This window comes from Mchenga conophoros, linkage group LG10, assembly GCF_057382185.1.
Source record: "Mchenga conophoros isolate Kocher_MC1m ecotype Shallow Benthic linkage group LG10, M_conophoros_male_GT1.1, whole genome shotgun sequence".
Classification (NCBI taxonomy): Eukaryota; Metazoa; Chordata; class Actinopteri; order Cichliformes; family Cichlidae; genus Mchenga; species Mchenga conophoros.
Genome location: NC_140535.1, coordinates 3706276 through 3720640, shown reverse-complemented (window position 1 = coordinate 3720640; position 14365 = coordinate 3706276). Strand labels below are relative to the sequence as shown.

The 14365-nt window shown below is 40.5% G+C and overlaps 1 protein-coding gene across 5 annotated transcripts in view; it reads right to left on the bottom strand.

The window, feature by feature from the left end:
* Positions 1-3473, bottom strand: part of usp25 (ubiquitin specific peptidase 25) — a 36326-nt gene extending 32853 nt beyond the window's left edge. For 3 of the 5 annotated variants that reach the window (XM_085288231.1, XM_085288233.1, XM_085288232.1), the window contains exon 1: positions 3233-3473. In XM_085288231.1, the coding sequence (XP_085144357.1) occupies positions 3233-3274 (42 nt within the window). In that variant the 5' untranslated portion in view covers positions 3275-3473. The remainder of the gene's footprint in view (positions 1-3232) is intronic. The other 2 variants (XM_085288234.1, XM_085288235.1) reach the window with 2 other exon arrangements.
* Between the last annotated feature and the right edge of the window lie 10892 nt (positions 3474-14365).

Sequence of the window (14365 nt, the reverse complement as noted above, 5' to 3'; positions counted from 1 at the left end):
CTGCCTCCTTTTCGACTACGGGGACATTTAAACAATGGATACCTCCGTATACAAACAAATTCACACTTTTCTCCTCAACAGAGAGCGTCCCCCGATTGAACAACAGCGCCGTAAAATAAGAAGAATGGCACCTAATTACAGAGTTAATAATACAGACTTTGTAATATGTCACGTGAAGATTCATCAGCCAGATGAAGTGTTTACTGACAATTGACAGTGATAGCGGACATCATCATCACTATTCCAATCAATCCTCTCCACACAGACAAGCATAAACACACTCGACTATCACTAAATCAAATTTAACACACGTTTGTAATGACGCTAATTCAGTTTACAATAGGGTTCATTCACTCAGTCAGCAGGTGGCGGTATCCTCTTACACTGGGGAGTAAACTGCCATTAAACGGACAGAAGAAGAAAACCCCTGCACATGCGTGGTACGGATCGGGTAGACCCGATTTGTACGGTCCGACTTTGCACATGCGCAGTAAGGATCGGGGAGTCCTGATCCGTAACTATCTTTTTGTTTTTTGTTTTTGTCTACATTATATTGAAATGTTTCATTATTGGAAACATTTTAAGAGATACTTATTATCCTTAACATCTTAACAGATACTCTGACCCGTAACTATCGTAAAACGCTTCGACCGGAAGTAGACACCTTTCGCGCATGCGGGGTACCGATCGGGTTTCCGGTACGGATCGGGTAGTGACTGTCACGGTCCCCGTGCCTGCTCGGCTGGCCCTGTGTGGCTACATGTTATGTTTTGTCTTTTCTCTCTCTCCTCTCTCTCTGCTCGCTGCCTGGGCGGAGCTCATTGTGAGCTCCCGGCCTCCACCACCTGTAGGCAATCACCTGTGGCTCCTCACCCTGTTTGCTCCCGCTACTTAAGGCAGTGACTGAGAGCACCTCGCTGCTGGACTATTGAATAACGCTCGTCAGTGCTACTTTAGCCTCAGCCAGTTTTGAGCTCTGTCCGTAAAAGTTCCGTGCTAACCCTTGTTCTCTGTATGCAGATTTCTCGTGTTTTGGTTTGGAGACTCTGGACGCTTTTCCCGACCCCGCTCTGCACCCCTGGGAACCCTGGCCCCCTTCTCCCTCACCTGTATATAGTGCACCTGGAGTGTGTAAATAAACCTGTTTTTCTGAGACTTCAGTCTGCGCCGAGTCCTCCCTGCTCCTCCGTGACAAGTGACACCAACAATGGCAGCAGCTAGTTAGTTTTAATGTTACTCTTATTATTCTTTCTGGGTCACAAAATAAACGTTTAACATATTTTTAGGCGAGAATATAACTGTGTAAACCTCAAATATCTGCTCAGTTTATCAAGACACCACATATTTTCAAAAGCGCTCCGACGTTTTCGGAGACGTCTGTTACCCACCAGCTCGATAGCTAGCCGGGGGCAAGGCTCACTAGAGCCCGTGAGAACGGCAAATCGTCTTCTTCTTTTTTTCTTTTTTTTTTAGTAAGATACTCTACTCAGGTTAAACATAAATAAGTCACTTAGATAACTTAAAAATGTTATTGTTTGGCTTTTTTTTAGTATTTTATTTGTTCCTGAGTAAATCGGTTTGGCTGAGATTAAAGTTATAGTTTTTACACAGCTGAATAAACCTCAAGCAGACAGCTGATTATCAGAAGTGTGAGATGCTGGAGAATTTACTCCGGTGTCCTGTTATATTTTAGATAGCAATGAGTTTATTAAACTTCATCGAAACAATCTGCAAATTTCATTAAAATTTAATAAAGTATCATCTTGTCTTTATTTTTAGTTAGCACATACCTTAAACACTTAAAGCTGTAAGCTAATGCTAGTTATATAAGAGCAGATGGATGCTGGTGCAATAAGCTGTACGTTTTACGTCCAATGGATGCATGATCTGATTAGTCGACCAATCGCAAAAATAATCTGTGACTAGTCGACTATCAAAAATCATTTGTGGCAGCCCTAATTACAGTACACATTCAACAGCTGTTGTTGTAGTATGATGTCAGCCACTAATAAGGTCAGGCTGCTCAATAACAGAAAAAAATTCAAGTGTGAGCCATTACAGAGGCTCAAGTATTTAGTTTGCCTAAGACCGTAACTTGTGTAATGAGCCCACCATATGCCTGATGGTGCTTACTCATGTTTTAAAGGCTGGGGAGCTGATTTATTTGAACACAGCAGGCCTGCGCTGCAGAGCTCCTGGACTGTATGAAGTGTAGTAAAGCATCGCTGCAATTACATAAGACTTTTGCAAAAATATGATTTCTTTTACTCTGGACCCGCGGAGCAAACATCTAACCTATGATTAAGCAACATCACTCAAGTGGTTACATAAGTAACCAGAGCTATGCGGTACTGGGCATGGTGGCCACGGACTAAATCGCATAACTAGGCGTCTAAGCAGCGGATCTTAATGCACTTTGGTAAAATGAGAGCGGTGTGATCAAATGTAACATAATAATCTGCCTTCCCGGTTATGAACTGTCACACGCCTGGCTTGCAATCCGAACACTCAATCCCTGCCAAGCATCGTTGCTCGGGTGGGTTTCCACCTTCGCCGTTGGACATGCTTTGTAAACAAAGGTATCAGATATGTGATGAGTAACATAGGAAACATTTGCTCACACAAACAAAGAGTAAGCACTTGATCAAACTAAACATTAATTTATTTGGTGGTGATGGGGGGGGGGGGGGGGGGTAGTTTATCAGAAGACTTCAGCTAAAACCGTCAGAGAAATCAAAGATTTACTTACTATGAAGACGTCGACAAGCTAACGTTAAATCTGTCACTGTCACTTAGCCTTGTTTATTTTAAGTGACGAATAGCCCATATTGCTGACGTTACCATGCAGAGCATCGTGTTATAATATAGGAATAGCTAGCTTCTGTTAAACGTAACCCAGCGTAAAGGACGATGTTGGGGTTTCAGGTAACTTTACGTGGTACCGTTAGCTATCGCTAACGGCTACATTAGCACGTACACTGGCTAGCAAAATATTGAATAAAGCACTGACCCAGGGTAACGTAAGGCCCAGCTTACATGCAGTTATGTGGGATTTACAAACGGTTCTTCACAAAAGGGTGACGCACGACGTCTTTAAACAACAATTCAAGGTACACCCTACCAACCAAGGAACTAATTCACCCACCCTCTGCGTTCTTTGAGCTCCTAAACTATGTAGGAATACAGTTAAGCTAAAGTTAGCTAGCCACCAAGTTATCATATGGCAGCTTACCTTCTGAGAATGCTGCTGGAGGACATTCTGCTCCACGGTCATGGCCGGTTCAGTGGGAAATTTTGTTAAATTCAAACCAGGAGTAGCAAAATGCACGATATACCGTTCACCAAAGCGATATAAAAAGGAGATGCTACGATGTCCCCTCCTTAATCAGCGACATTACGGACGCCATGGCAGAGTGACTAGCGCAAGTCGTCAGTAGGCATGAAAACATTGCTCTTCGCTGCCTGTGAGCTGGGATCGATTACTCAGGTCTGTTGAACTGCGTTACCATCATGAACGGGACTTTTGGGGGAAATTAATGCAAACTACAATTATAGCCAGAAATTTTGCGATTCATTTGAACCACATTGTTATTGCTTAGCTTCAGCACATTTCTTAATGCACCAAATCGCCAAGGAATTCTTGATATTTTGTTTGTGTTTTAGTGTACTTGAAAACAGAATTTTTCAAGGAATATATATATATATATATATATATATATATATATATATATATATATATATAATATATATAAATTAAAATGATTTTAAAACAATCGCTTTTGTCGCTTTGTAAGGTAAGGTTACAACTGGTCTTCTAATCGGAGGGTCGGGTGTTCGATCCCTGCTTCTTTGGCCAAGATACTGAACCCCAAGTTGCCCCGATGCATCATTATGTCTACGAATCTTAGACAAAGTGCCCAGGTAGAGTAGAAAAGTGCTAGATAAGCATCAGTCCTTACACGAAAATGTGACATTATAATGATAGACAAGTTCCAAAACTATGCCTTTAAGTAAGGCATACCTCCTTCAACTTACATTCACAGTTTGTACAGTGACCCATCCAATTTCCCATTATAAAGTCAGGTAGCAGAAAAACATACAGTCACTGTTATAATCCTTGGGTGTGAAATACACACACCAGACTGTTAAAGTGTTTGTGTTGGACATGCTCTGACTTCATAGTTTTCATGTGATCCACAAGACTTTTTCTCTTAACCATTGTGTGTGCCACATTCTGGGCAGCTGCCTTTTTCTTTTTCCTCCAAGGAGTTTATGTTTTTGGTACTGTTTGCATGCGTGTCATTCTGTCTGTAAACTCGAAAAGTTTTGAATGAATTCTGATAACTCTTTGGAGGGGTGTAGAGTGGGGTCGTGTTAACAATCTATTAAAATTTGGCTGACATCCACTGAGGTCTTCAAGGTCAACTTAATGATTTATCAGTCACAAACAGACAAAAAGCCTTATAATTTGGAACCTTTTTTCTTATAAGCTTGGTGTATTGTCAACCTATAAGTACAAAGACTTAAAATCTGACCTCTGACATTTTCTTCAAGGTCAATAGATTGACCCGAAGCTCAGAGTGCTAATAATCCTATACACAGCTATTTAAAAACTATGTTTCTTCCTGTCATTGTTTGCATTGAAAACATATAGGCATATAGGGAACTATATATGAAAATTCTAAATATCACGTTACTTTGAACCTCTGGCCTCTTCTTTGTGGTTAAATAGGGTCAAATTTGGATAAAATGTCTGTTATCTCTCAAACTTTGCTTAAAATTCTGCTGCCTATTGGCAACATTTAGGAAATGATACTGGTATACGGTGAGTTTAAATATCACATTATAGTTTGAATCTGAACATTTGACCTCTGATCACACTTTTATGTTTCACATCTGCCGGTTGTGTTAAAGTATATTAAAATGGATCTTTAGTAGGTGACAAATGACAAAGGCATGCAATTTGTTTTTACTGCACTAAAAAATTCTTAAATTGCATTTTAAAAACATAGAAAATAAACTCAATATATAGAAAATTTATAATATTATTTCATTAAAAGTAAATATTGCCTAGACTGAGCTACCTCAGCAGTGGTTTGCTCTATCTGAGTCGTGTTTTTGTTGTTTTTTGTGATGTATTAGTATCAGATTCACTTTAATTCTCATATATTGAGAACTGCCTTTCCCTTTAGTATGCCTCCATGCTCGGTGCCCAGTGTTCACCTTCTACTCCTGATCCTTACCTCCTGTAAGATGAGAGGAATCATTTGGCCTCAAGGAGGTGCTACTTTACAATTATATAACAGTCAAATTTCCACACCCGGGGTTTTCACTCGGGGTTCTGGAGCAAAAAATGCCATCCCCTTCCATGAAAGGATGATAAGGATAGAAAAGGCTGCTTGTCAGGCTAAAGATGACTGACAACATTCCTGGTTTGTTCATTTATTAGGGGCAGTTATGATCATTTTCTCCTATCACAGCAACATTTCAAAGCTCATGACATCTGTTACCTTTATGGTATTTCATAGTTTGTGAACGCCAGCGTGGGGGTCTTGCAAGTGTAAGGCACTGAATTCAGCTGTCCACATTCTGTCCTAATTATTCAGACCGAGATAATAACACCAACATCCAAACACTGGGCTTTCAGGTCTGTCAGCTGTTATTAATTCAGTGCAAGATGGAAGAGAACAGTCCTCTCACACAGAACTGGGTCATCCTTTAGATGTTCAGGAATAGCATTGTTGTAATAGTTATAACTGTAGCTGTCAGCATGCTTTGTTAACATGAACTGTGTCATCTAACTAGTACATATAAATATTAATGGGAAACATCAGAACTTTATGATGGCACTGGAAGAAGGATCTGGCAACAGAACTGAGGATGTAAACAGGATTTGATCAGTGTACATTTTGTAGTTTCATTATAACAATAACTGCGATTTAGCTCAAACTGAGTTTGAATTTAATTCATATCCATAAACATATAGTAATATAAATATATAACAGTATTAATACATTATTTTGTCATAGCAACAAATCAAGGTTGTGCTGTTACCCCATGCTATTCAGCTTTTCTCCCAGCAGATGGCAACATCCTCCTTTGGAGCACCAGCTTGCATAATCACAGCCCCACACAGCAGCAGCAGAAATGTGGAAAAAGGAATGAAACATGAAAATGATTCCACTTGCCAAATCAAGTAGCATTATAAATCACAGAGTCTGTTTTCATTTTTCAGCACGGTGCCTTAATCAATATTTTATACTTCTATGTGCAGTGTGCTGAACTATTCACTGACCACCACAGAGTGTGTGAAGGTTACCTTAAACACCCAGGGCAGCCTCTTAAAACAGCCTTCTTGTCTGAGCAGACACATCACACAGTTTGACCTCAAGGCAAAAAGTAGAGCTATCAGTCAGAGAATCGGGGAAGCTGTCAGGAAACCAATCAGAAAATAAGTTGATGAATCAATTGGCAAAGTCAAACAGAAGCCGCTGCAGATCCTTGGCTGACAAGCTGATGTCTGCTTGTTTGTTGAAGATCAAAACAGATCCCGAAAGTGAGCCCGAGGGCTGTATGATAATAGCTCCACTCGCACCAGGACATTGAAAATCCTCCTTCACGCTCTGCCCGATACAGTAATCCAACAACAACGCATGTACATTACAACTGTCCTTTAACACAAGGATGTAGCATTCATGTTAGTTCATGGGGCCCATATGGTCTAATCTGAACTTCAACAAACATTTTATAATAACGTATTTAAAGTTTGATCCAAACTACATGCAATATTTTCACTCCTGTGTAGTGATGCCAGTGCTACCAGCCTAAGAACAGCCGAGCATTTAATTGACAATTTGGCTCTATAAATGACTCCACTGTAACTGCCACACTTTGCAGACACGTCCATCGCATTAATGACTTCATAAAGGAGTAAAATGTTGATACTTTCTTGCATCTTGTCACAGAGATACAACTGGATTTACTTATTGAAGCCATTTAAATATATTTAAATTTCTAATATATGTGAAAATGCAACAACATGATGAGCCCGTGCTCCAGGACATAGACCTGCCTTTTAGACCTGCCACACCAATATGTGGGATAAAGGTTTACCCCGCATACTGAATAAAACAGTTACACGTTATTGTATTGTAGAATTCAGTTAATCCACGAACGCACCGATGAGATTTCACAGTCAGTTTTGCTTCTTTATTTTAGCAAATTTTCTGGCTATACCAGCTCCGTGGAACCTGAAAGATAATAAAAATAAGCAGAACTAGAAAATTAATGCTTAAAAATGTTTTGAGATGTGCCCATTTCCCCCCAGGATCTCCCTCTTTAAGCAAACGAACCAACTATGGTGCTTCATGTGTGGCTAAAATAAGACCCTTTGCAAACAGACCAGGTTGGGTTGGCTTCAAGCAGACTTTCTGTATACACATTATATTGCAACAATGTTTTGGAAACAAAATGTTGAAATACCTGTATGGTTATGGGCCATGTGCTGCTCTTGAGTCTGCTTTTGTACCTGCCAGGTTTTCTTCAGTTTTTTTTCCTCAGGGGTTTTAGATACGAGCCAGTGTCCAAGAATGATTTGGTTTAAAGTCTATCTATCTATCTGAATTTTTTTTATGAGTCCATGACGTCTTTAAGAAAAAGAGTCAGCATAAAATTACATATAACTGCGAGGAGTGCAGGTTTTCCGATCGCACTGAAACACATCATTTGTTTTAAAGGCTTATTTGTTAATACAAGCCATTCAGTTAAACCTCATTTCAATCTTAAATTCACTAATGTGAGGGTAACTTATAAACAGGAAAAGAAAATACAATGCATCTACGGAAGCTGCAAAGGAAAGCAGACGGCCAATCAGTAAATCAATCAAATCCAGTCTTTGTTTTTTCATGCAGCAAACCTCAGTGGTTGTTTTCAACACTACTCACTTATTGTTCCCCAACAGCAAATTTATATGTCATAAAACATGAAGCTGTAAAAACTGATGGGTCATCTGAAAGCATTTTTCTTCACACTAAAGCAGGACCAAGGTTCTGCTTTAGTGTGGAATATATGTATATATATATATTATTATTATTATTTTTTTTTTTTTTCCTGGAAACAAGCAAGATCCGTGGACATCTCAGGATTTGATTTTCTTATTAAGTAAATTAGAATACAGACTCAATGGGACTACCATAGATGTTCCTATGTGATATGGAAATGATCAGGTGCCTTAAACCGTCGCAGCACAGCAGTGTCTACAGGCAGTGAAGACATATCACTGCATTTTTTCGGGAGCTGTCGTGCCAACAATAATACAAAGCTTGTTTCATTTTAAAATAACACTGATTGTGTTTTTCCCCTTTGCTTTTTTGAAGCTTAGAGTGCAGCAGGAGCATTGATTTTATGACAGCGTAAAGAATGAAGTAGTTAAACTCTGTCGTGGCTCGATGTCGGGTATCCTGACAAGATCATTATTTTTGAGGATTTCAGCCATTTTCAAGGTGTCTTTCCCAGATAATGGGCAGGACTTTCACCACTTCCCAAATAAACTATGTTTCAAATTCAGTACATTTTTTTATAAAGCTTAACAAAAGCAGCATTAGTCTGTGTTTTACTGCTCATCTCGACCTTGTTGACAGAAATTACATGAGGATTGTTTAGTATCATCTTCTTTGTGTACACAATTAACTGTCACTCCCTGCACGAAAAAATTATTTGGATTCACGTAAAAAATGGAAAGCATTTCCACGGGACTGATTCTGTTGTTTCAACTTAATTTACTTGAGTTAAGCCAACTTAATTAATTAATGATGAATTGACTTATTTACTGTAGTTGAGTCCAACTTCATTGAGCTGATCCAACCCATTACATTACATTAGCCCAACAAAAATACTTAATGCTAATAGAAAGTCATTTATTAATGTAGAAATCTTTTCTGTGATTATTTTAAGTTCATTTAAGGAGGTATTTTGTGGTGTGTTAACATAAAATTTATCATGCACACCTTTTTTTCCCTCCAATTTATAACAAATTCACATAGTTGTCCTTATCAGGGTTGCCGGGGGGCACTGGAGCCTATCCCAGCTCTCACAGGGCGAGAGGCGGCGTACATCCTGGACAGGTCGCCAGTCTAATGAAGACAAACACAGACAACCGTTTTGATTCACACTCACGGGTAATTTAGAATCACCAGTTAACCTAATCCCACTAACTGCATGTCTTTCGACTGTCGCAGGAAGCCAGAGAACCCATGCACACTCCACACAGAAAGGCCTCGGCCAGATGGTGGATTCAAACTCAGGATCTTCTTCCTGTGAGGCAACATTTCTAACCACTGCGCCACAGAGCTGTCACTCAAAGCTTGAAAAAAAAGTAGGGAAGCTATGATTACAAGGCTTGATACAGAATTTTCTTCACGTTTTTGTCCTTGACAGGTTAAACTACAATAAATAGCAATAGCATACACATGGTGTGTGTATGCGTTTCTGCCTCTTATAACCTCAGTGAATAAATTTTGTGTGATCTTATGATATTGTGAGTCCAGGCAACTAACCACTGTTGCTAGATTGCATCACGTCATCTCAAAAAAACAAGTTTGTTCACCATAGAAATCATAGAAACATGAAATTATCAGCATCATTTATTGACCACGACGTACCTGAGTGTTGTTGCTGACCATGCTTCGAGCAGGTTACAAAATTTAAATAATCACAAACTGGTTTCTTGAGCTGCGTTGATACTAGCATGTTAAAAGGACCAATATCTGTAAGTGATGCTTCCTGCATCTTGTTGAATCTATGACATCCAGAATGAAGGCAGTTCATAATGCAGACAATCATACAACAGTTCTGAACAATACAATTAATCACACTCTTTATGATGACCCCATTTTCTTTCCATCTAAAGCAGCGGTATCCAACCCCTGGGCCCCGGACCATTACCGGTCTAGCTTCAAGTTTTATTTAAAACATGATCTTAATATTGTAAATTAAGATAAATTAAGGACATGTATGCCTTACCTTGTAACTGCAAGTTTCTAGACTGTGTCCCCCAGTTCCTTTGTTAGCTCTACGCCTCACTCATCCAGCCTTTAAACAGTAACATGGCAAAAACACCCAGCTTGAAGCTACACAGCAAGATTTTCCTAAATAAAGTAAGTTATTGACAATAAAGAAAAATCAAGATTCATTTGTCCTACAAAAATGGGCATCTATGCTCCATCTGCAGTTGCTGTGGGGCCCAGTTTGAGAACCACAGTGATGAATGAAGAGTCGTGGGATTGTCAAGATCATATATAACCTGGTTACCATGACGTAAAATGTCATATTTAAATGCAAAAGAGAAAAAATTCAGTTTCTGTTAGTGGCCCTATAGTTAAAGTTCCTCACAGTCGATAAGATTAATCTCCTGTGAAACATAGACATCTGTGCAAAATTTCATAGCAACATCAAGACTTTGTCGTCCATAAACTCCTGCTGCTGGCAGGCTGAAAAAACTCAACACTAAACAAACAAGCTAATGATTAAAATATGAGGCATGCCACACGAGTACAGGGGCAGCATTTATAATCTGGAGCTATTATATTCCCATATAAAGGTAAACTGGTGTTCCTCCCCGTGTCTTATGGATCGTCTTCCCTTCTAAATATTGTATCATGCTGTCAAACTAATAAGTGCTCTTAACATAACATCTTCACTTTCTGAAATGCAACCAAATCCCCTCTGACTGCCAGATACAGCTTCATTCTGTTTTTTTCCCTTTATGACTTCACACTGAGTTGAATATTAGAAAGCTAATTCAACAGAGTTAAGTTTGGCAGGCTTCATCCTAAGTCTGCACAAAGTTCACATCCCAAGCTGGTCTTAGCCAGACTGGTTGACACTAAACTGCCCTTTCTCACTGTACCGGGGATTTTGAGAGATGTTTACTTGAAAAGTTCATGACCCTGCAGATCAACCACAGTGTCACGATTCATACAGGAAATTAGCGGTAAAAACGTTTCTCGAAGATGACATCGTTCACATGAGAGAGGTGGAAAATAAAGAGATGGCAGTTCATTGTTTGCTGTCACTCGATTTCAAACGGAGAAAATTAAGATTCAGATCAAGCGTGAGCTTAATCGCCTATGAAAACAGGAATGCTCGCTCCCGTCATTACTAATCGAATACCTCAGGATGTGTAAGCGAGAACTTCTTTGAAAGGAGAAACTTTCTGAGATGATCAGAAGCAATACAAGACGCCGGCAGACAGGAGACTGACACTGCTAGCTCTCCCTGGCCAGTTTGTAAAACATTTACCCTTGTGCTTATCTGACATGGCAAATACCATCCATGTTCTTTTAGTGTCAGCCAAGATCCCTCAAGCTGACAGCCTGCTCTGTGGACTACAGGGACTCTCACTCATCATGAATATTACATCGGGCCTGTTTACAGGCCTGCACATGGACATAAGTAAGGAAGCTTTATAAAACTGCCATCTCTGATCAGAGCTGCTGTATTTTCACTTGCAGTGTTCACCCTCTCTGCAGCCTCTCTGCACATTTGGGCTATTAGTCATTCGTGAATAATTACCACATCATGTATGAGGACTGGGAGGCCATGGGAAACAGTGAGGGTCAAGAGGCTATCGAGCTCAAAAGAAAAGAAAGGGCTTGAGCCATGCCGCCACTTGTCATATTTACATGAGAGATTGCGAGAGTGGCCTGAGTGTATTGCTGGGGAGCGGAAGCAGGGAGATGTGGTTTGTGGTTTGAGTGCATATGTGTGCAGAGGAGGTGTCGGGGGGGGGGTAGGAAGAGAGGGGAGGGGGAGCTACAGCTGCGGGGCCAACAGTTGATCCTGTCCCGGGAAACAGGATCAGCCAGGTCAGGTCGAGGGAGGTGAGGCAAGAGGTCATGACCCTGGAGGGGGGTTAAGGGAAAGACTTCACAAAGAGGTACATCTTCAAAAGCCTCGGGGAGGGAGGGCTAGTATAAGGTTGTGAAATCAAACGTTGGGACCTTTTTTTCCTTAGTGCATGAGTTTCCCCAGGTGTTTCGCTTCAATCCTTTTGAATACTGACTTGTGGCTCTGCTCATCCAGCCGCTGGAGAAGCATCACCTCAAGGCAAAGTACAGAAACAGTTGGACTGGTATCTGTGAGGCATATCAGCCTTTTATTTATATATTCTACTTTAATGACACTCCAAATGGGACATGAGACCCATAAAATGCTAATTAGATCGTATGTGTGACAGAGTGTGTGTGTGTGTGTGCGCACGCGTATGTTTACATAACATTTGAGGTCAAATCACATGCTCAAAGTTCAAAGGCTTCGCTAAGAAAAGGGCGATGAAACATCTGGGAGCGGATTTATCACACCCATCACTAAGACGACTGGTGACAAGTGTTAGCTCTGTATGGCCTCCATGTGAATAAACAAAGCACATAAAGAGGAAAGCATCTCATTTACACTAAAGTCGTCAGGCTTGCTGTTTCGAACAAGTTCCCATGCAGATAAACCCTTGGCCCAGCACGTTAAGTGCAGTCATTAAGTTGTTTGTCAGAGACTAAGCATCTGCAATGCCAGGAAATCATTTCTGGACATCTCGTAACTATGAAAACGTCTGTCGTGGGACTTCCGAGTGCTCGGTCTGCAGTTGAGTTGCTGGCGGCCTTATGTGCAGCGTTTACATCCTTTTGGCCTCATGCTGAGGTCAGGAAATCAAAGAGCGAAGCCACAGACAAACAGTCGATTGTCAAGTTTTACACCTTGACCTCAGCTTAAACTCGCAGCCGCCTACTTTAAGCTTGCCGCTGCTCCGGCAATCAGAGGAAATCGAGAGGTTACTGGTAGTTCAGCCTTGATAAGAATCTTGAAATGGAGAAGTTCACTGAGGGGAAAGGTTACTGGGAGTTTAAAGAGAGTGCAGTCAGTCATGGGGAGGATTAAATAAAAGGGAAGTCAGGGCTGAGGAACTGTGCTGCAATTTCAAAAGTGCACTGCAGACAAAAAGCTGTCTGTTCACTCGCTGGACTTCATATTCAGACGGTGCAGGGGAAGTTTAGCTTGAACTTGTCCTCACCTTTAGGAAATCTCACGCTACAGGCTGTTTTTTCTCAAGTCGAGAAAACTATCGCTAAATGGATAATTTTTCAGATGGGACACGAGAATTAAGGTTTTGTAACGACCGCACAAAGAAATCTATTGTAGGCTCTAAATCAAAGATATACGTTCCATTTGTGTAGGGCACATCCTTGGGCACTCGGTGTGCATCTGGTGACCTTCACGTGTCCTCCCTTCTTTCAGTGTCTTTCCTGCCTTTGTTAAAGACTCGGCAACACAGTGAACAGCAGCCAACTCAGAAGCAGGGGTTTAGGGGCAAATACAGGACATCCTCTCACTCTTTTAATAGACCGGACTCTTTGATTGCACGCAGCGCTGTTTGGCTTTGATGTCATTTTCTTTAAATAATAATGTGCTTTAATGTTAAACCTTACTCTGATATTGGGGTGCAGTAGTTGTTCAGTTTCACTGCTGGTTGCTTTGGTTGTGTTAAAGTGACTGCTCACAACAACTAAGCTGATCATGTCAATGAAGCAACATCTGGGCTAAATCTAATCGGCCTGTTGCAGCCTTAAAAAGATGTGGTTGTGTCTAATTTTGGCTAAAAATGTCATTTTTTATGATCCTGGAATGCCTTATTAAATACATGGCCTGGTCTGACCCTGTCTGTACAGTTTACATGTTCTCCCTGTGCAAAAACATGCATGTTGGGGTAATTCTCAACTGACTGTGGCTGTGAGGGAGACTAAAGTGTTTGCAGTGCATTCGTAGCATCAGTCTGTGTATGCTAATGTAGCATGTAGTTTCAAAATGCTTTTCAGCAGAACCCACTAGAAGAGTGCTATTTGAAGCTGCTAATGTTAAATGTCATTTACATACATTCTTTTTTTCCATTGTAGTGTTATTATTAGTAGCTGTAGTAGTAGTATTCAAATTTAAAGGCAACCAGGCTATCATTTGTTTGTATACATGGTCAGAGAGACTTTTAAAGTTGTTTCTAAAGTACGAAAAATCCAGGTATGAAAATATTAATAAATCACAATGTAAGCTTAGTAAATGAGGCTCAATGAAAAGGCCTTGCATTTTTCAGATACACAATTCCACCAGCAACATAGTAGAAGATTACAGGTGAACTGGCCTGCCCTGAAACTAAAAACATTTTGTGCATCATGGAAAAAAAGACAGCACTGTTGATGGTCTGGAACAGTATAGGACAGCACGCCTCCATCTAAAGTTCAGCTTCTACACATTCACTATTTGACTTTGTTAAAAGAAGAGGGGCGCTACAAATGAGCAAACACTGTCCCGACATTTGTCCCAG